The following is a 20,782-nucleotide window of genomic DNA, read 5'->3' on the forward strand; positions in this document are numbered from 1 at the left end:
GGCCAGGTTGGCAGTGCGCGACGCCCCCGGGCCTTGCCACTCCTTTCCTCCCCTCTCCCCCTCGCCAGGGGGCAGCAGTGTGGGCACCGAGAACGCCCCCGGGCCTTCTCACCCACACTCTGCCCCACCCTGGAATATTCAGACAACACTCCGGGCCGCCTCCGGGCCTCCCGAGACGGGTCTGTCTATTTCACTTCGCTGCCCCACCCCGGGTACGTCTGTGGTGCCATTGGTCCCGCTTGTACGGTCTCTGGGGGCTTGGCTTCAGCTCCCTAGGCCGTCTCGCTGGCTCATCCGTACCATCAGACTCGGCTACGCGATTCAGTTCGCTCGCCGGCCTCCCAAGTACAGGGGCATCCTCTTCACCTCCATGCGGAGCAGCGATGCCCAGGTCTTGCGGTCAGAGATCGATGTCCTACTGGCGAAGGACGCGGTCGAGCCGGTTCCTCCAGCCGATATGAAGGCGGGGTTCTACAGCCCCTGTGGCGATGCAAGTGTGTCCCAAGACCGCTGCAGACTGGCGGGGTACCCCGCGTCTCCCCTCCCGGGCGTGTAAGTTCTCGTCCGGTCTCACGGGCAGGGCTTACACCACCTGCGGGGAAGCCGCATCAACTCTGCATGCCATGGCGCTCCTGCAGGTCCACCAGGCCAAGGCGCTAAAGGAATTGCACGAGGGTAGTTCCGACCAGGGTGTTATGCAGGAACTGCGTGCGGCGACTGACCTCGCTCTCCGGGCGGCGAAAGTCACTGCACGCTCCCTGGGTCAAGCGATGTCCACACTAGTGGTCCAGGAACGCCACCTGTGGCTGAACCTGGCAGACATGCGTGATTCCGACAAGGTCCGGTTTCTCAACGCCCCTGTCTGTCAGGCCGGCCTCTTCGGCGACGCCATCGAGAGCTTCGCCCAGCAGTTCTCTGTGTCCCAGAAGCAGACGGAGGCCATCAAAAACATCCTGCCCCGACGACCCGCTGCTGCCTCCACCCAGTCGTCGTCGGCAGCACCTCCGCCTGCTCGTCACCGAGGGCGTCCCCCTGCGTCCGCCTCCGCCCCTGCGAAGCCCAAGCAGCAACCTCCACCGGGAAAGCAGGGTGCCGGACGTAAGGGAGGCGCCCAACCCGCTCAGGGCCCCGCTAAACCAGCCGGCAAGCGCAAGGGGAAGCGGCCCTGAGACGGGCAGCCCAGGGAAGACGGGAGCTGCTCTGAGGGAGATGATGTCCGCATCCTTCTCCCACCCCCCGGAGGAGGACCGGGGGGCTCTGACTGGTATTACATCTCTGCCGCTGGCTCTCCGGAGTCCAGCGGTACCCACATTTTCAATAAAAGAGCAGTTTCTATTTTCCCTGGGCCCCAAGAGGGCCAGGTTGGCAGTGCGCGACGCCCCCGGGCCTTGCCACTCCTTTCCTCCCCTCTCCCCCTCGCCAGGGGGCAGCAGTGTGGGCACCGAGAACGCCCCCGGGCCTTCTCACCCACACTCTGCCCCACCCTGGAATATTCAGACAACACTCCGGGCCGCCTCCGGGCCGCCTCCGGGCCTCCCGAGTCGGGTCTGTCTATTCCACTTCGCTGCCCCACCCCGGGTACGTCTGTGGTGCCGTTGGTCCCGCTTGTACGGTCTCTGGGGGCTTGGCTTCAGCTCCCTAGGCCGTCTCGCTGGCTCATCCGTACCATCAGACTCGGCTACGCGATTCATTTCGCTCGCCGGCCTCCCAAGTACAGGGGCATCCTCTTCACCTCCGTGCGGAGCAGCGATGCCCAGGTCTTGCGGTCAGAGATCGATGTCCTACTGGCGAAGGACGCGGTCGAGCCGGTTCCTCCAGCCGATATGAAGGCGGGGTTCTACAGCCCCTACTTCATTGTACCCAAGAAAGGGGGTGGGTTACGGCCAATCTTGGACCTGCGTATCCTGAATCGGGCCCTGCACAAGCTCCCGTTCCGGATGCTAACGCAGAAACGCATTTTCGAATGCATCCGTCCCCAAGATTGGTTCGCAGCGATCGACCTGAAGGACGCGTACTTTCATGTCTCTATCCTTCCTCGACACAGACCGTTCCTACGTTTTGCGTTCGAGGGGAAGGCATATCAGTACAAAGTCTTGCCCTTCGGGCTGTCCCTGTCGCCTCGCGTCTTCACGAAAGTCGCAGAGGCAGCCATTGTTCCGCTCAGAGAACGCGGCGTTCGCATCCTCAACTATCTCGACGACTGGCTTATACTCGCCCAGTCTCGGGAGCAGTTGTGCGAACACAGGGACATGGTGCTCAGTCACCTCAGCCTGTTGGGCCTTCGGGTCAACTGAGAGAAGAGCAAACTCTGTCCAACGCAGAGGATCTCTTATCTCGGTATGGAGCTGGATTCGGTCAGCCAGACTGCGCGCCTCACGGAAGAGCGGGTCCGGTCGGTGTTGAACTGCTTGAATTCGTTCAAGAGCAGGACGGCGGTCCCACTGAAATTTTTTCAGAGGCTCCTGGGGCATATGGCATCTGCAGCCGCGGTAACGCCGCTCGGATTGCTTCATATGAGACCGCTTCAACACTGGCTCCATGGCCGAGTCCCGAGGTGGGCGTGGCAGAGCGGCCAGTACCGGGTCCCAGTGACTCCTTACTGCCGCCAAACTTTCAGCCCATGGTCCGACGCTTCGTTTCTCCGGGCCGGGGTGCCCTTAGAACAAGTGTCCAGGCATGCTGTGCTCTTCACGGATGCCTCCTCCACGGGCTGGGGGGCCACGTACAACGGGCATGCAGTTTCAGGTCTGTGGACGGGACCTCAATTGCATTGGCATATCAATTGCCTCGAGTTGTTAGCGGTACACTTGGCACTGCGCCGCCTCAAGGGGCCGCTACGTGGCAAGCATGTACTGGTCCGTACGGACAGCACTGCGGCCGTTGCGTACATCAACCGTCAGGGTGGTCTATGCTCCCGTTGCATGTTCCAACTCGCTCCTCCTTTGGAGTCAGAAGCATCTGAGGTCGCTTCGTGACATTCACATCCCAGGTGCGCTGAACCAGACAGCCGACGAGCTCTCTCGCCAGTCGACACCTCCGGGGGAGTGGCGACTCCATCCCCAGGCGGTCCAGCTGATATGGGACCTCTTCGGAGCCGCACAGGTAGACCTGTTTGCTTCTCCGGACTCGACCCATTGCCAGTGGTACTATTCCCTGACCGTGGGCACCCTCGGCACGGATGCACTGGCGCACAGCTGGCCCCGGGACCTGCGCAAATATGCGTTTCCCCCAGTGAGCCTTCTTGCACAGACCCTGTGCAAGGTCAGGGAGGACGAGGAGCAGGTCTTGTTAGTTGCGCCCTACTGGCCCAACCGGACCTGGTTCCCAGAACTAACTCTCCTCGCGACAGCCCCTCCTTGGCCGATCCCCCTGAGGAGGGACCTTCTTTCTCAGGGACGGGGCACTATATGGCACCCGCGTCCAGACCTCTAGAAACTCCATGTCTGGTCCCTGGACGGGACGCGGAGGTTCTAGGTGGTCTACCACAGGCAGTGGTGGACACCATCTCTTCTGCTAGAGCCCCCTCTACGAGGCGCCTCTACGCTTTGAAGTGGAACCTGTTCGTTGAATGGTGCTCTTCCCACCGGGAAGACCCCCGAAGGTGTTCGGTTAGTGTCGTGCTTTCTTTCCTGCAAGATGGGCTGGAGCGAAGGCTGTCTCCCTCCACCCTCAAAGTGTACGTCGCAGCAATAGCGGCGTATCACGACGCAGTCGAAGGTAAGTCCGTAGGAAAGCACGACTTAATCGTCAGGTTCCTCAGAGGTGCGAGGCTAAATCCTCCTCGTCCAAACTCGTTACCCTCTTGGGACTTAGCTCTAGTTTACTTTAGCTCCTTAGACTTTAGCTCCTCCAAGGAGAAGGCCAAAACCCTGCTAGAGTGGGAACCAGTAAGTGAAAGACTGATCCGAATACGCCTCAACTCAAAGTTCTGTAAACTCACCATCTTACAGTGCTATGCACCAACCAACGAGGCTGAGGAGGAGGTCAAAAAAGACTGGTATGAACAACTGCAAATGGCGGTTTCCAAAGTACCCCAACATGACGTTCTTCTCCTAACTGGTGACATGAATGCCAAAGTCGGAACCAATAACTTCAACAATGAGAGAGTAATGGGTAGACATGGATGCGGCGACAGAAACAACAATGGTGAACGCCTTGTTGATTTCTGCATGAGTAACAACCTGGTCATCGGCGGCACCGTCTTCCCACACAAAAACATCCATAAGCTCACATGGCAGTCACCTGATGGTAGGACCTTCAACCAAATCGACCACATCATCATTAACGGTAAATGGCGCAGGTCACTACAAGATGTTAGAACCTACCGGGGTGCAGATGCCTATAGTGACCACTACCTAATCGCTGCCACCATTAAACTCAAGTTGAAGAAGTTAATCCCACAAAGTCACTGGCAGAAAAAACTGGACATTGTAAAACTCCAGTACCCAAGGAAAAACAAGGAGTTTGTGTTGGAACTCAGAAACCGCTTCAGCATGCTAGAGGCTTCCTCTGAAATGGAAGAAGAACCCACCACCATAAACCTCATAAACAGCAAATGGAATGCTATCAAAACCATATACTCTGAAACAGCACAAAAAGTCCTGGGCTTCAAACAGAAAGGGGCCAAAGAATGGATATCCACTAACACTTGGCTGAAAATCGAAGAGAGGAAACAGCTGAAGGCAAAGATGCTGAACACCAAGTCCCAACGACTCCTCGAGAAAACTAAGATTTCCTATAAAAACAAGGACAGAGAGGTGAAGAGGAGTGCTAGAAAAGACAAAAGGGTCTTTGTTAAACACCTAGCAAGTGAAGCCGAGAAAGCTGCAGCCCATGGAAATCTGGGCACAGTGTACAAAATCACAAAGCGACTCTGCGGCAGATGCACAAACCAAACTACCCATGTTAGGGATAAGAATGGCAACATCTGTACATCAGAGAGCGAACAAGCAGCCAGATGGGTTCAACACTTCCAGGAAGTACTCAACCTCCCTGAGCCTGAACAACCAGCCAACATCATAACAACAGAGGATATCCTGGAAATCAACACCAACCCCCCTGATTCTGCTGAAGTTAAAGCTGCCATCCATACCTTGAAAAGTGGCAAGGCAAGTGGCATTGATGCTATTCATGCCGAAATGCTTAAGGTTGACATTCTAACCTCAACAAGAGTGCTGACAGATCTATTCCAAAACATCTGGAACAGTAACACCATCCCTGAAGATTGGTCAAAAGGCCTCATTGTCAAAGTCCCCAAGAAAGGCAACATTAAGAACTGTGACAACTGGCGTGGAATTACTCTTCTGTCTATTCCAAGTAAGGTGTTCTGCAGAATCCTTCTCAATCGCATTGAGACAGCCATTGACACCAGGATTAGACAGGAGCAAGCAGGCTTCAGGAAGGGAAGAGGATGTATGGACCAGATATTTTCTTTGCGTAACATCATAGAGCAGTGCTTGGAATGGAATACACCACTCTACATCAACTTTGTGGACTTCAAGAAGGCTTTTGACAGTGTCCATCGACACACCCTCTGGAAGATACTGCACTCCTATGGAATACCATCAAAGATCATCTCAATCATAAAAGCATTCTATGAACATTTTAAGTGTAGTGTCATTATAGGAAATCACCTCTCTGAGTGGTTTCCCGTGCAGTCCGGGGTGAGACAAGGGTGCATCATCTCCCCTATTCTCTTCCTGATCGCCATAGACTAGATCACAACCAACACCATAGCAGACAGACCCAGAGGCATCCAGTGGACTCTGTTCTCCCAGCTGGAAGATCTTGACTTTGCTGACGATCTTGCTCTCCTATCAACCAACCAGTACAACATGCAGGCTAAAACTGATAGGCTGAACAACTTTGCCAGACAAGTTGGGCTCAGTATTAACACCTCCAAAACACAAGTGATGTGTGTCAACTCTACCCCCACAGCACCCATCCTTGTTAATGAGGAACCACTTGAGTTTGTGGAAGATTTCACCTATCTGGGCAGTCTTATCAGTAAGGACAGTGGCGCATCTAAAGATATTAAAGCAAGGCTGGGAAAGGCTCAGGGTGCCTTCTCCCAACTCCGTCTTATATGGAGATCAAAACAATACAGCCTTAAAACGAAGATGATCCTATATAACTGTAATGTAAAGTCTGTTTTGTTGTACGGTTCAGAGAGCTGGCCAATTATTAAAACTGACATGAGGAGAATGGAAGTGTTCCATAATGGATGCCTCCGACGAATATGCAAGATTTTTTGGCCTAATAACATCTCCAACAATGAATTGTACAAGAAAACGGGAAGCTGGAGTATCACCAAGGAGATTACACACAGACGCTTGAGATGGCTAGGACACGTGTTAAGGATGGAGCAGGACAGCATCACAAAAGTTGCCCTAAGATGGACACCACCTGGTAAAAGAAAACCAGGGAGACCCAAAACCACCTGGCGCAGAACTGTGACACAAGAGCTGGAACGGATGAACCTGTCATGGGGAGAGGCCCAACATGCTGCCAGGGACCGAATACAATGGAGAGTGCTCATTGAAGCCTTATGTCCCATAGGGGATGAAGAGAAATGAATATATGAAATGACTTAGCTCTAGTGCTCAGAGCACTTCAGAGCCCTCCCTTTGAGCCTTTGCAGTCTGTGGAGCTTAAAATCCTGTCAATGAAGACAGTGCTTCTGACGGCATTGGCCTCCATCAAGAGGGTAGGGGACCTGCATGCACTTTCGGTCAACGAATCGTGCCTAGAATTCGGGCCGGCCAACTCTCACGTTGTCCTGAGACCCCGGCCTGGATACGTGCCCAAGGTTCCTACCACTCCCTTCTGGGACCAGGTAGTGAACCTGCAAGCGCTGCCTTCGGAGGAGGCAGACCCAGCCCAGGCTTTGTTATGTCCCGTCCGCGCTCTCCGCGCTTACGTCGACCGGACTCAAAGCTTTCGGACCTCAGAGCAACTCTTCGTCTGTTACGGAGGCCAGCAGAAGGGAAAGGCTGTCTCCAAGCAGAGGTTAGCCCACTGGATAGTGGATGCTATCGTCTTGGCTTACCAGTCCCAAGACGTGCCTTGCCCGTTCAGGTTGCGAGCACACTCAACAAGGAGTGTTGCTTCTTCCTGGGCGCTGGCTCAAGGCGCCTCGCTGACAGATATATGTAGAGCTGCGGGCTGGGCGACACCTAACACGTTCGCTAGATTCTATAGCCTCCGTGTAGAGCCGGTATCTTCCCGCATCCTCGCCCCCAGTGGCCAGTAGCGCTAAGTGCCCGTTCTAAGTGTCGGCTTGCAACGCCACTCCCGCCCTCTGGGCCGGATACGTGCGTCTATTTTTCTCCAGTTGTGTTCCCCGGAAACGGCTAACCCTGTCAAGCTCCTCCGTCACCCCTGTGGTGCCAGACGTTGCGGCCGTCTGACGCCAGGCCTGCACCCGTATGCTTGTGAAACGTGTGTGTAGGCTGGGTTCCATATGTACCGGTCCCCTCACGGCTACCCCATATGTGTATTCTTCCACGGTACCAGCTACCCTACTCGGCTAGCCCCGTGTCTTTCCCTTGACAGAGCCTGCTTTGTCGTCTCTGGGCGTGTTCTTTCCCCCCTGGGACCAGGCTGGAACCACCCCAGAGACTGCCATATGTTGCACTACCCTGCCAGGTTAGTCCTTATGTGTATTCTGCCACCTAGCCTTCTACGAAGGACGTGGCTACGCATCGTACCATCTTCCGAGACGGGCACGCTTTCCCAGCGTTATCCAATAGTCACACTGAGTGGGTCTTGCAGAAACAGCAGTGACTGACCTCCCTGCTTGGAGCCCTGACTTCCGTACCATCTAAGACGGTCCAGTGCGCTCAAGCAGGACGCTGGAAGGGCCAGCGCCCTGGCGTTTTGGTAGGGATCCCAATTCGTCGGTCAGTTCCGATGTACGTCGAACGTGACCGACTGAAAGGGAACGTCTCGGTTACGTATGTAACCCTCATTCCCTGAAGGAGGGAACGGAGACGTACTTCCCGTCGCCAGGTGCTGTGCTTCCGCTAGGGGGCCGAGTCACTAGTTCGGCTCCTCAGCAGAAAAAAGCAATGATCAAGCATTCCACTTCCTTATTTATACCCGCGCTGCGGGGCGGTGCGTGGAATGCGTGGATCGCATGCCAATCTCCATTGGCTCGTTTTTAATACACTCGAAGTAGATTGGTCTCTGAGATCAGATCCCAAGTACGTCTCCGTTCCCTCCTTCAAGGAACGAGGGTTACATACGTAACCGAGACGTTTCCATTAAGGGGCTCCTTGCAATTGATTTTCAAGAGCATTTTATTTATTTATGAGTGCAATTTTTAATGATTACCTTTGTTGTCGTCAAATACTTAAATTTAACTAAATCAGTCAGAATACTAGACCGTTACCAATAAAATTGTATCATTGACAAAAGCCATCTTTAGACTGCAAAGGTGGAACAGAAGCTGCATCTGAAATCGTCTTAGGTTACGTATGTAACCTCTGTTCCCTGAGAACAGGGAACTCTCGCTGCGTCTAGCTGACGCTACGGGGAACGCCCTCGGCGTGACTGGTGCCTGAAGCTACTATCGAATCATGGCAAAGTCTTTGACCGACGTCAGCCCATGACGTCATCGTCGTGCGACCCGGAAGTATATAAGGGCGCTGTGCCAACACAGATACATCTTTCGTCTGAAGGGACTGTATGGCAGATAGGCCCTGAAGCATGGCAACGAGACGCAGCGCTCGTCCCCTGTTCTCAGGGAAGAGAGGTTACATACGTAACCTGAGACGTTCCCTTTCGAAAGGGAACTCTCGCTGCGTCTAGCTGACGCTACGGGGAACGATATACCAACGCCGCCATGCTGAGGGGAGTGTCTGCCTATTGGCAGTGACAACTGTCAACACAAGTAAATTCAACTGAAAAACCTGAGCAACTCCCCCTCAGGTCACACTGGGCTGTCAGCGACAGCACTCCCTACGGTCATAGCCCAAGCTATGCGACTAACTGGAACCCTAACGCCACTGCGTGAGGTTTTATCTAGACAGCTCAAAGGCCCGGGACCACTACTTTGACAGAAGGGGTCCCTTTAAGGGAATGTGGCCAAGGGACCCGAAGGCGCCCCAGCCAGTCACTGCTCGGAAAAAAAGTTCTCTCGAGTGCCACCAGGGAGGCCTGACCTGGTGCCCTAAGTGTTATGGACACTTCGGTTTAGCCAACCCTGTCTGTTCAGAAACAGAGCCTCTGGATGGTGCCCAGGAGGCATCCAAACTAAGGGAATGAAAAACTGGCAGTCCTACTTAGCCCGGAACTCAGAGACGGGTTATCCAAGAGAGCAATACTCAGCGTAGCGCTTTACAACCCTTGCTAGCGAGGGGAGTCTGCCTGCTCAAATCAAGGATCTATCAGGTGCTTGTGTTTCAAAGCAGTAAGGAGGCCGGAGAGGCCTACGGACTGATCTAACAGGGAGGCCTCACAAGAGGCCTACGACCGTCTGACCAGGCTCAGGCGGCTGTATGCTCATAGACGACCCTCAGTGAGGGAAGCAACTGAACCTGCCTGGCGGGTAACCCTCAGCAGTAGGCCCAACTAACACAAGTTCTACCACACACTTTAAAATCCAACAGTTGTTCTTACTAAGACTTTTTTAGTAAACTTTACTTAATGTCCAATAATTTGTTGACCTTACTTAAAACAAGTAAGTAATCTGAACTATTTGCATGCTATGCCTTCGTTACTTAGAAAACTCAAGTAAACATTACTTGACTGGTTTAAGTACCATTTTGCCAAAGCAAAAAAACAAGCGGGTGGACGGGCGGACGGGTAAAGTGTTTTTGAGGCGGGGCAATTTTTTCTAGACTTATCACTCATTTCCTCCACTTCTTCTCACCATAATTGTGATTAGTGTTCCCTTTGGTTGGACACTTGGAACTTCATTCATATTATAGTAATGAACTTCCTATTAATGCAGCAATGCAACAAGAAATTGATTTCAAAACAAGGGAAGTTATATATATATATATATATATATATATATATATATATATATATATATATATATATATATATATATATATATATATATGTATATATGTATATATATGTATGTATATGTATATATGTATATGTATATATGTATATATGTATATGTATATATGTATATATGTATATGTATATATGTATATATATATATATATATATATATATATACAGGGAGTGCAGAATTATTAGGCAAATGAGTATTTTGACCACATCATCCTCGTTATGCATGTTGTCTTACTCCAAGCTGTATAGGCTGGAAAGCCTACTACCAATTAAGCATATTAGGTGATGTGCATCTCTGTAATGAGAAGGGGTGTGGTCTAATGACATCAACACCCTATATCAGGTGTGCATAATTATTAGGCAACTTCCTTTCCTTTGGCAAAATGGGTCAAAAGAAGGATTTGACAGGCTCAGAAAAGTCAAAAATAGTGAGATATATTGCAGAGGGATGCAGCAGTCTTAAAATAGCCAAGCTTCTGAAGCGTGATCATCGAACAATCAAGCGTTTCATTCAAAATAGTCAACAGGGTCGCAAGAAGCGTGTGGAAAAACCAAGGCGCAAAATAACTGCCCGTGAACTGAGAAAAGTCAAGCGTGCAGCTGCCAAGATGCCACTTGCCACCAGTTTGGCCATATTTCAGAGCTGCAACATCACTGGAGTGCCCAAAAGCACAAGGTGTGCAATACTCAGAGACATGGCCAAGGTAAGAAAGGCAGAAAGTCGACCACCACTGAACAAGACACACAAGCTGAAACGTCAAGACTGGGCCAAGAAATATCTCAAGACTGATTTTTCTAAGGTTTTATGGACTGATGAAATGAGAGTGAGTCTTGATGGGCCAGATGGATGGGCCCGTGGGTGGATTGGTAAAGGGCAGAGAGCTCCAGTCCGACTCATACGCCAGCAAGGTGGAGGTGGAGTACTGGTTTGGGCTGGTATCATCAAAGATGAGCTTGTGGGGCCTTTTCGGGTTGAGGATGGAGTCAAGCTCAACTCCCAGTCCTACTGCCAGTTTCTGGAAGACACCTTCTTCAAGCAGTGGTACAGGAAGAAGTCTGCATCCTTCAAGAAAAACATGATTTTCATGCAGGACAATGCTCCATCACACGCGTCCAAGTACTCCACAGCGTGGCTGGCAAGAAAGGGTATAAAAGAAGAAAATCTAATGATATGGCCTCCTTGTTCACCTGATCTGAACCCCATTGAGAACCTGTGGTCCATCATCAAATGTGCGATTTACAAGGAGGGAAAACAGTACACCTCTCTGAACAGTGTCTGGGAGGCTGTGGTTGCTGCTGCACGCAATGTTGATGGTGAACAGATCAAAACACTGACAGAATCCATGGATGGCAGGCTTTTGAGTGTCCTTGCAAAGAAAGGTGGCTATATTGGTCACTGATTTGTTTTTGTTTGGTTTTTGAATGTCAGAAATGTATATTTGTGAATGTTGAGATGTTATATTGGTTTCACTGGTAAAAAATAAATAATTGAAATGGGTATAAATTTGTTTTTTGTTAAGTTGCCTAATAATTATGCACAGTAATAGTCACCTGCACACACAGATATCCCCCTAAAATAGCTAAAACTAAAAACTACTTCCAAAAATATTCAGCTTTGATATTAATGAGTTTTGTGTTCATTGAGAACATGGTTGTTGTTTAATTATTAATGTTGTAAAATTAATCCTCAAAAATACAACTTGCCTAATAATTCTGCACTCCCTGTATATATATATATGTGTAATATTTGTCCATTAATGATATAGAACATAACTATTTTTCATGTCAAATAATGACCTTTTAACATTTGTTTTGCTAATATTTATGGCATAACCTTTTAATTGAGTTGATATAATCCCTCTATGTTTGTCACAATATCATTTGACCATGCTCGAGTGTGTCACACACACACTTCAACATTAAGCATGCAAAACACAACAATGGTAACAAGGATTTTTTTTATTTATTTTTTTTATTTTTATTATTAATACGACATTTACTATTTTACTTGCTGTCATTATTGGGGTTATACTGACAAAAGACAAATAGTAAAATAAAGGCAAAAATAGTAAAACGAAGCAATTAATTTATTCATGCCACAATGCACTCTGGGAGTACACTTCCTCAGATCCCAGATAGAATTAAGTTGACAAAACTTAAACGGTTTAAGTAAGAACAACTTAATGCAATTAAAAAGATAAGTGAAGTAATTAAACAGCGGTATTACTTAAAATTAAAGTATTTAGTCTATTCAACTTAAAATAGTTATTAGAACGACTAATATCTTTAAATAAATTTAACTCAAGTTTATCAAGTAATCATTACTTAAATTTTTTAGGGCAACCACTTTCCTCAAATTTTTTAAGTAAACTCAACTTATCCGGTTTTAGAGTGCAGAAAACTGTTAACCAAGAAGTGCCTACTTTGGAACTTCGCCTTCAAGGAGGCCCCGTGGGCCTACTACCTGATAGCGAGTTCTTCCCCCAGGGAGGCCTATAGAGGCCTACTACCTAACAGCACGCCATGCTGGCTGCTCGAGTGTCCTGGCTCGGGAATCCAACCCTCAGGGAGGCCTAGTGAGGCCTACTACCTGACAGCAATATATGCCAACCTTAAGAGCGTTCAAGCTCACCTTCAGGGAGCCCTATAAAGGCCTACCACCTGCCAGCGAAGCATGCTAACTGCTGAGGTTACCTCTAGGGAGGTCCCGTGGGCCACCTGATAACAGTTGAAGCTGTCTGTCAAGGTAACTGGAAAACTGTTTTCTTAACTTGTTTTCTCAAGGAGGCCTAATGGAGGCCTACTACCTGACAGTCAAGCTACGCAGGCTAGCCGAGTATCCAGATTCAGGAGCTCGCCCTCAAAGGAGGCCTATTGAGGCCTACTACCTGATAGCCAGCCTTTAGGGAGGCCTGGAGAGGCCTGCTACCTGTTTGCACCTTGTTGCTAACTGTTTCTCAAGTGACTGGGCCCCAGGAACGCCTTAGGGAGGCCTGATGAGGCCTACTACCTGCCTCTGGATCACCCCGGTGCAGGCCTACTGTCAGATAGCCATTTATGCTACTGTTCTAGTGACCACAACCTGGGAACTCACCTTCAGGGAGGCTTTTGTAAAGCCTTCCACCTGATAACCTGCTAAGCCGCAGACCCGGACGCCGTGCGCCGGTGCTCGCCTTTGGAGAAACCTTGTTAAGGCCTTCCAACTACAACAGGCCTTCAGGGAGGCCTGATGAGGCCTGCAACCTGCTAGCCGGCAGGCTAGTTGTCCCGATGTGACCATCGGTACTTCCTCCAGTGAGGCCTGGTCGAGGCCGTCCAACTGATAATGTGCCTTGTTCAAGAGGCCTATTGAGGCCTTCCAATTGACAGCCGACCCTCAGGGGAGCGTAATGGCTCTTTTATAACCTGATAGCCAGCCAGGCTAGCTCTACCTTGATGCCAAAACATCGGTACCTCCAGGGAGGCCTAATAAGGCCTACCACTTGATAGCCTGCCAAGCTAGAATAGTCCCGATGCCCAAACATCGGGACTTGCCTCCAGGGAGGCCTGACTGAGGCCTTCCACCTAACAGCCAACCATTAGGGAGGCTAAGTTCGTGGCCTATACCCTGATAGCCGGCCGGGCTATTTCTTCCCGATGCCCCGCATCGATACTTGCCCTCCTCCCAGGGGGCCTGGTGAGGCCTACCCCGATAGCAAGTCATGCTAGCTGCACGGGAACCTACTCCGGAAGCTCACCCTCAAAAAGAAGCCTGATGAGGCCTTCTATCTGATCGCAAGCCTACTAGGGAGGCCTAGTGAGGCCTACCACCTGCTAGCACAAACTCAACCGTGCTAACCGTCAAGTGACTGAGACTCAGAGCACTCCTCCAGCGAGGCCTAACTTTAGAGGCCTGCCAACTGATAACAAACATTTTGCTTTCACAAAGTGAGAGTAACAAAAAAGACCCTAGGGGCTCGTCTCCACGGAGGCCTGATGAGGCCTACCACGTGATAGCCCGTCAGGCTAGCCATACCGATGTCAACCATCGGCCCTGGCCTTTAAGGAGGCCTGATGAGGCCTACTACCTGATAGCAAGCCCTGCTAGCTCCCCTAGTACCTGACTCAGGAACGCGTTTCCAGGGAGGCCTGGTGAGGCCTACCACCTGGTAGCAAGCTCACCCTGACTGCTACGAAAACCTTGACAGTTAGACCACTGGCTGACTAATAACTACCCATTGCACTGCTATGGGGACCCGTTCCCAGGGAGGCTTGTAAGCCTACAAGCTGTACGAGTCTTACAATAGGCGAAAAGCAACTGCCAGAATTTTCTGCCAAGCTGGCTGCTACTTGAACCAACGACTCTCAATGAGAGGAGGCTAACATACTCAGGGATGGTACAACCGGCTAGAATCACGTAGTGAACAGCCAGAGGTGACAATGCTTTCAGCAACGCACCTCCGTCATCCACATCTCAACTGACGCAACAGCGCTCAGTCCCTTATAACACACTCTAAAAGAGAACTTTTTTTTTTCCTTTACCAGATCCGCAGATACCGCTTCAAACAGACAGTCCCTGAAGACGAAAAAGATGTATCTGTGTTGGCACAGCGCCCTTATATACTTCCGGGTCGCACGACGATGACGTCATGGGCTGACGTCGGTCAAAGACTTTGCCGTGATTCGATAGTAGCTTCAGACACCAGTCACGCAGAGGGCGTTCCCCGTAGCGTCAGCTAGACGCAGCGAGAGTTCCCTTTCGAAAGGGAAAGCTTAAATGTTTATTTCCACAGACTGTTTAATGTTACTCAAATTAAAAAATGAACAGGAACTCTTTACAGAGTCATTGTCAGTTATTGATATGCTCTTGATATTATAGGCTAATAATGATTTGTCGATTAACAGATACATAAAATGTTTTTGTGTTTGGGGAAACTGCACGTCATATTCTGACTACACAGATAAAACTACAAACATTTACAAATTATTTTAATGCTTTTTATGCATTAGAAAATGAAGACTTTGTGTGATCTTACCAGCATGATGAATAAATTATATTAACCAGAATAAACTATACAGAAAGGGAGCAGAGAATGTGACCGATCATGAAGCTGTCCATAACTTGGGTCTAGCGCGAATTTAAGCGCTCTCACCAACACTCCCTTTAAAATCACGGAAGCTGACGACACTGCGAAATAAATCTCTTACATCTGCACTTTGTTGTTTATGATGACAGCAGAATTCACAAATTTCAGTAAGAATTCAGTCAGAGAGTGCGCACACTGAACAAAACTCTTTGTTTCAGCGATGACTAATCTGAACGCCTCTAATCACGCTCGACAGAAACGCGTGTGATTTGGTTATAATGCTCAATGCTGCAAAAGGAAATCTGACGGAATGCAGCAGTTGGGTTGATCGAAGGAATGAAGTTTGTTTACGAAGTTTCAAAGTTTGTTTAACCAATATTATCACTTAAACATATATTCTATTACATATATTTTTTTAAACAAATTTCCATGACTTTTACAAAACTTTCTGGTTTATTTATTTTTCCAAAACTTTTCCAGTCCTGGAAATTGCTACTTTAAATTCAATGACTTTTCCAGGTTTTTCATGACAGTAGGAACCCTGGAAAAGCCTAAGACAAGGCTTCAGATGGCACTGATGTCTCGGGAATACAGAGATAAAGCCTCGCTAGAGTGGCCAGCCTCAGGAGGCGCCTTTCATTTGCTTTCCACCAGTCAAGAACTTGTACTACTGCTGTATTTTAATACCGCGTAGCATATTTTGCAGGTAACTTCGTCGCCCTTTCTATCGAAATGGTCCCACACAGTAGGCTTCTTCTTTCTCATTGCTTCATTTTGTGAAATATATCTGGTTAGACATGTGGTTGCACGTGTCGATGCGCTCTGTGAGTGAACAAATACATATTTTTCTTTAACCATGCAGCAAACAAACATGGTTTCGTTTAACTGATAGTTTTAATCAGTCAAAGTTCTTACTCTCGGTTAACGGTTAAACGGTCAATATAAGCATCCCAACACTGCTGTGGACGTTGTTTACTTCATTAATGTGTTTACTGTGATAATGGACTGAGGATGGGTGTAGGATTCGGTATTCGGTTTCGGCAGAATCTTAACCAGTGGATTCGGTATTCGGCCGAACCCCAAAAATCTGGATTCTGTGCAACCCTAGTTATTACCACCTGCGTGACATCATTAACCAACATGGTTGAACGACAGATTTGCGACAATACGGTTTCGGGAAACAGTCGTGACTAGCTAGTTGATTTCTTCAACGATGCAATGTACTATGGTAGTTAAGCAGTGAGTTACGCCGTTGTACGGGAAACACACCCCTGTAGTGGTGAAAAAACTCAGTGTCAATGATTGTGATATCAGCATACTGACAATGTGCAATATATACAATCAATAAAGGTATAATCATATGGTTTTTGTGCGCTATTGTTTGTTTTGTGATTGTTTTCTCTCTGCAGGTTAAGCTGTTTGTTAAAGAGAAGAAGCCAGGCTGTGACTGACCACACTCATATGGCATAGATTCTTTGATTGAGAAATACTTTAATTTCATCCTTTTTAACTCTTAATTTTAATAAAAATCCTGGTTAATAAAGCATTGGTCTGTTTTAAAAAGAAAAGTACATATTTTGGATTTATTTTTTGGTGAGTCAAAACCCTCTCAGACTCAAAGATGGATGGATCAAGGAGGGAGTTCACTCATCTAATTTCTCTCACCCCCATTTTTCCTGATCTCATCCTCTGTCACGCTCCTGCCCTGATGTTCCACCACACAGCTGTACTGATTCTTCTTCAGCTCATCAGCTGTAACTCTGAGGGTGCTCGTCTTCTGGAAGGTTCCGTCCTCATTGGGAAGAAGTTCACCAAGATCCACATCCTCATGATGCTCTTGTCCATTTCTCTGCCAGGAGATTGATACTTCTTTGGGGTAAAAGCCTGTAGCATGACACGTCACTGGAGAGGAGGAATCCTTCTGCAACACAGACACCTGAGGAGAGACTGAGAGAGAGAGAGGTTTATAATTCTTTAATTTTTTACATTTCAGAACTCATCCACTACTATTCAAACATTACACATTAAAATGAAAACATATATAAACCACAAATGTACACATCAATAATAATAATAAAAATTTAAAAATATTAAATTTTTTCATAAATTGTGCATAAAACATCATTGACACACCATATTTCAATAAAACTCCTGACATTGTTTACAATATTATAATATGCATACTCTACTTTAAGCCTTCCAGCCACTAAACTCCTAAACATAACTTCAGGATCCGTACTTCCAAATTGTAAGCCTTTGTTCTTCCTGGTCTTCCTCACTGCCAATTTTGCAGTCCCAATCAGATAACTTAATAAACACACTTTCTTCTAGGACTGCTCAGAATATCGATACAATGATACATCGTCATGAACTCCTGACGATGCGCGTATCGATACAGCAGCTGCCGTATTGATACTGTGTGCTTTTGACGGTAACCAAGGCAACCCGAGCAGCAGTGACATTCAAAATGGAGAAGAGGTTTTCAGTTAATGAATGAACGGATCATTGAAGCACCTCACATCCATTAAATAGCAATATTCTTTGTGCTTTGTTGCTATTTACATAAAACAAAGTCTCAGATTTCAAATTACGTCCATTTTATTTCAAAATTCAAAAACATTAATTCTGTTTTGGCGCTGTGACGTGAGATCACTTTGGCGCAGCACAGCTCTAGAGAAGCGGCTGTACGCTTCGCAAGTAAACGGATCTTCTCCTTAATACTTAAAGGAACACTCCACTTTTTTTGAAAATAGGCTCATTTTACAAGTCCCCTAGAGTTAAATAGTTGAGTTTTACAGTTTTTGAATCCATTCAGCCGATCTTTGTATCTGGCGGTAGCACTTTTAGCATAGCTTAGCATACATCATTGATTCTGATCAGTCCATTAGCATCTCATTCATAAAATGACCAAAGACACTTTAAATTTTTTTCCTATTTAAAACTTGACTCTTCTACAGTTACATCGTGTGCTAAGACCAACTGAAAATGAAAAGTTGCGATTTTCTACACCTATATGGCTAGGAACTACTTTCTCATTCCTGCGTAATAGTCGCGGATCTTCGCGGCCGTACAATGGCTGCAGCAGCACAATGATATTACGCAGAGTCTGAAAGTAGCCCCCAGCTAGGTAACTTTCAATGTGACCGGCACTAAGTTCGTGTAGTTGCAGAGAAAGTTTCAGGCTTGCAGCCGACAAATTGTGTTGTGGATTTACCTGTGTGATTAGCCATGGTTCTGTGTGTTGTAAAGGGCTGTGATAGTAAGTCGAAGGTGTTTACTACCACCATGTTTCACAGAATACCAAATAAATCATTGCGCCGCTGCAGCCATGGTACGGCCGCGAAGATCCGCGACTATTACGCAGGAATGAGAAAGTAGTTCCTAGCCATATAGGTGTAGAAAATCGCAACTTTTCATTTTCAGTTGGTCTTAGCACACAATGTAACTGTAGAAGAGTCAAGTTTTAAATAGGAAAAATATTGAAAGTGTCTTTGGTCATTTTTTGAATGAGATGCTAATGGACTGACCAGAATCAATTATATATGCTAAGCTATGCTAAAAGTGCTACCGCCAGATACAAAGATCGGCTGAATGGATTCAAAAACTGTAAAACTCAACTATTTAACTCTAGGGGACTTGTAAAATGAGCCTATTTTCAAAAAAAGTGGAGTGTTCCTTTAATACCAGTTACAGCAGTTTCATGTCACATGGAATCGCTCAATCAGTGTTTCAAACACAGAGAGGCATCAGTATCACAGCTTGTAAACAATGTCATGTAACATCTCATTTACCTCAGAAAAAAACATATCCAGTGTCCATATTCGTTAGCCAGCTAGAAAAATTGACTCTAGAGAGGAGCATTTTGCTAGATATATGCACCATATTCATTATCATTTTTAATGTTCTTCAATTTTTAATGCATGTTTGAATTAATCTGCCAAGTTTTTATGACAGGCACCATTTAAATGTTTATTTTATTTTTTTAAACGAATCGGAGTAGAAATAAGATTATGTAATTTGTAAAGTTATTATAACTTTATTATTATTATTTAAAAAAATCATAGTGTAATTTAGTGTAATTTAAGTGTTTGTAAAAATCAGTTAATTTTTACCTTTAGTTTACAGCATTAGTTAAGAGATTTGTTTTCCCAAATTTGTTTTAGATTTATCACAAGATTTGTTTTACATTAAAAAATTTGCCATGTATTGTACCTGATATATATCCAAAATAATCAATATTGAACCAAGCCGTTCCAAAGTTTTTTTGTGACAATTTATTTATTTCATTTAACTCATTGTTTTTTAAATGACAAAAACAAAATAGTTTTTCAGTTATCACAACTGTTATAACACAGGTTATTCAATAAACAGATAACACTCTGCTGAAAAGAAATTTAATTCCCATATCGTGATATGTATCGTATCATGACTTCAGTATCGTGATGCGTATCGTATCGTGACATTGTTGGTGATACACAGCCCTACTTTCTTCCTCATCAAAAACCCATACTTTAACCCTCCAATGAACACTTTATCCGAAAAAACCTTGTCAAATTTAATGAACCATTCCTCAAGAAGTTCAAAAATACTTTTTAGTCTTGCACATCTTAAAAACAAATGTTGGGGGCGCTGTTGAGCAATGGAGGAGTGAGACGTGTTTTGCATAGCTCCAGTAACTTTTCCTTTATTAATACACTAAACACCTGTATATCCGCCTAAAACTGCTTTGGAGTGACATAAGAAAACATAAGCAAGCGGGAAACTAAACTTAAAAGGAGAAAACAATGTCAAAAAAGGGAAAATCCAAAAAGAACGACCAACAAGAATCAGGCCTTGATCAACCCTCGGGCTCAACTGAGGTGGTTGAGCCCGACGACCTAAGTGAAGAGGCGGACCCACCAAACCGGGCTGTGCTGGCCGCTATTGTGGCGCTACGAAATTAAATTACACAGATTAAAGATGACATTGTAAGACCGCATGAATTCGCTCCAAGGATCGGTAGCGAACCGCGGTGAAAGCCGCACGCGTTCAGTGTTTCAGCTGGAAGAATGGATTTGATTATAATATTCTTTATCTGACTCCATTTATCATAGTTGTCGCATTTAGAAGAGAATCCCAACCGGTTGTTTGGTCATCTATATTTGATAGTTAATCATACATTTGATCGTTCCGTTTTAACCCTTTGTTACAATTATAACGTTCCACATTGGAGATAGTTAATAATTACAGATTCATTCAGAAAGGATCAAAAAGTAACAATTTATTAACAATCAAGTAAATGTAAAATGTCAATTACATCAGAGACATAAATCTCTTCTAAAAGGAAACAAAAATTCTAGTTATGGTTACACTTAAAATAGTTTTCAAATAAATGTAAACATAAACCCTTAATTATGCTCAGTAGGCCTCTGCTTAGAATGTTACCTGTGAGAGAGAGAGAGAGAAAGAGAGAGAGAGCTAAAGAACAGCTCTCTCTCTAGAGAAAGCCAGAGAATCCAAAGAGCGCGAGCTACAGTTGAAATCCTCTTTTATCCTTTTCCCTGATGTCACCAAATTCAAATATGTCTCTTTTAAAACTGACCAATCAGACTGTGGCGAGCAGCGAGGCCGAGGGACCGTGAGGGCGGGACGAGGCGGCGCTCATCAGAGAGGATGAGCGCCAGCTGCGAGCCGCAGCGATCTCGGCC

General features: G+C 46.8%; 1 protein-coding gene across 1 annotated transcript in view; it reads right to left on the reverse strand.

The window, feature by feature from the left end:
• Positions 1-20,782, reverse strand: part of LOC307133384 (major histocompatibility complex class I-related gene protein-like) — an 86,973-nt gene that overhangs the window by 18,870 nt on the left and 47,321 nt on the right. The window contains exon 4 of the mRNA XM_079828451.1: positions 16,761-17,042. Within this exon, the coding sequence (XP_079684577.1) occupies positions 16,761-17,042 (282 nt within the window). The remainder of the gene's footprint in view (positions 1-16,760; positions 17,043-20,782) is intronic.

The sequence above is a fragment of the Gobio gobio genome (genome assembly GCF_949357685.1).
Source record: "Gobio gobio genome assembly, chromosome: 11".
NCBI lineage: Eukaryota > Metazoa > Chordata > Actinopteri > Cypriniformes > Gobionidae > Gobio > Gobio gobio.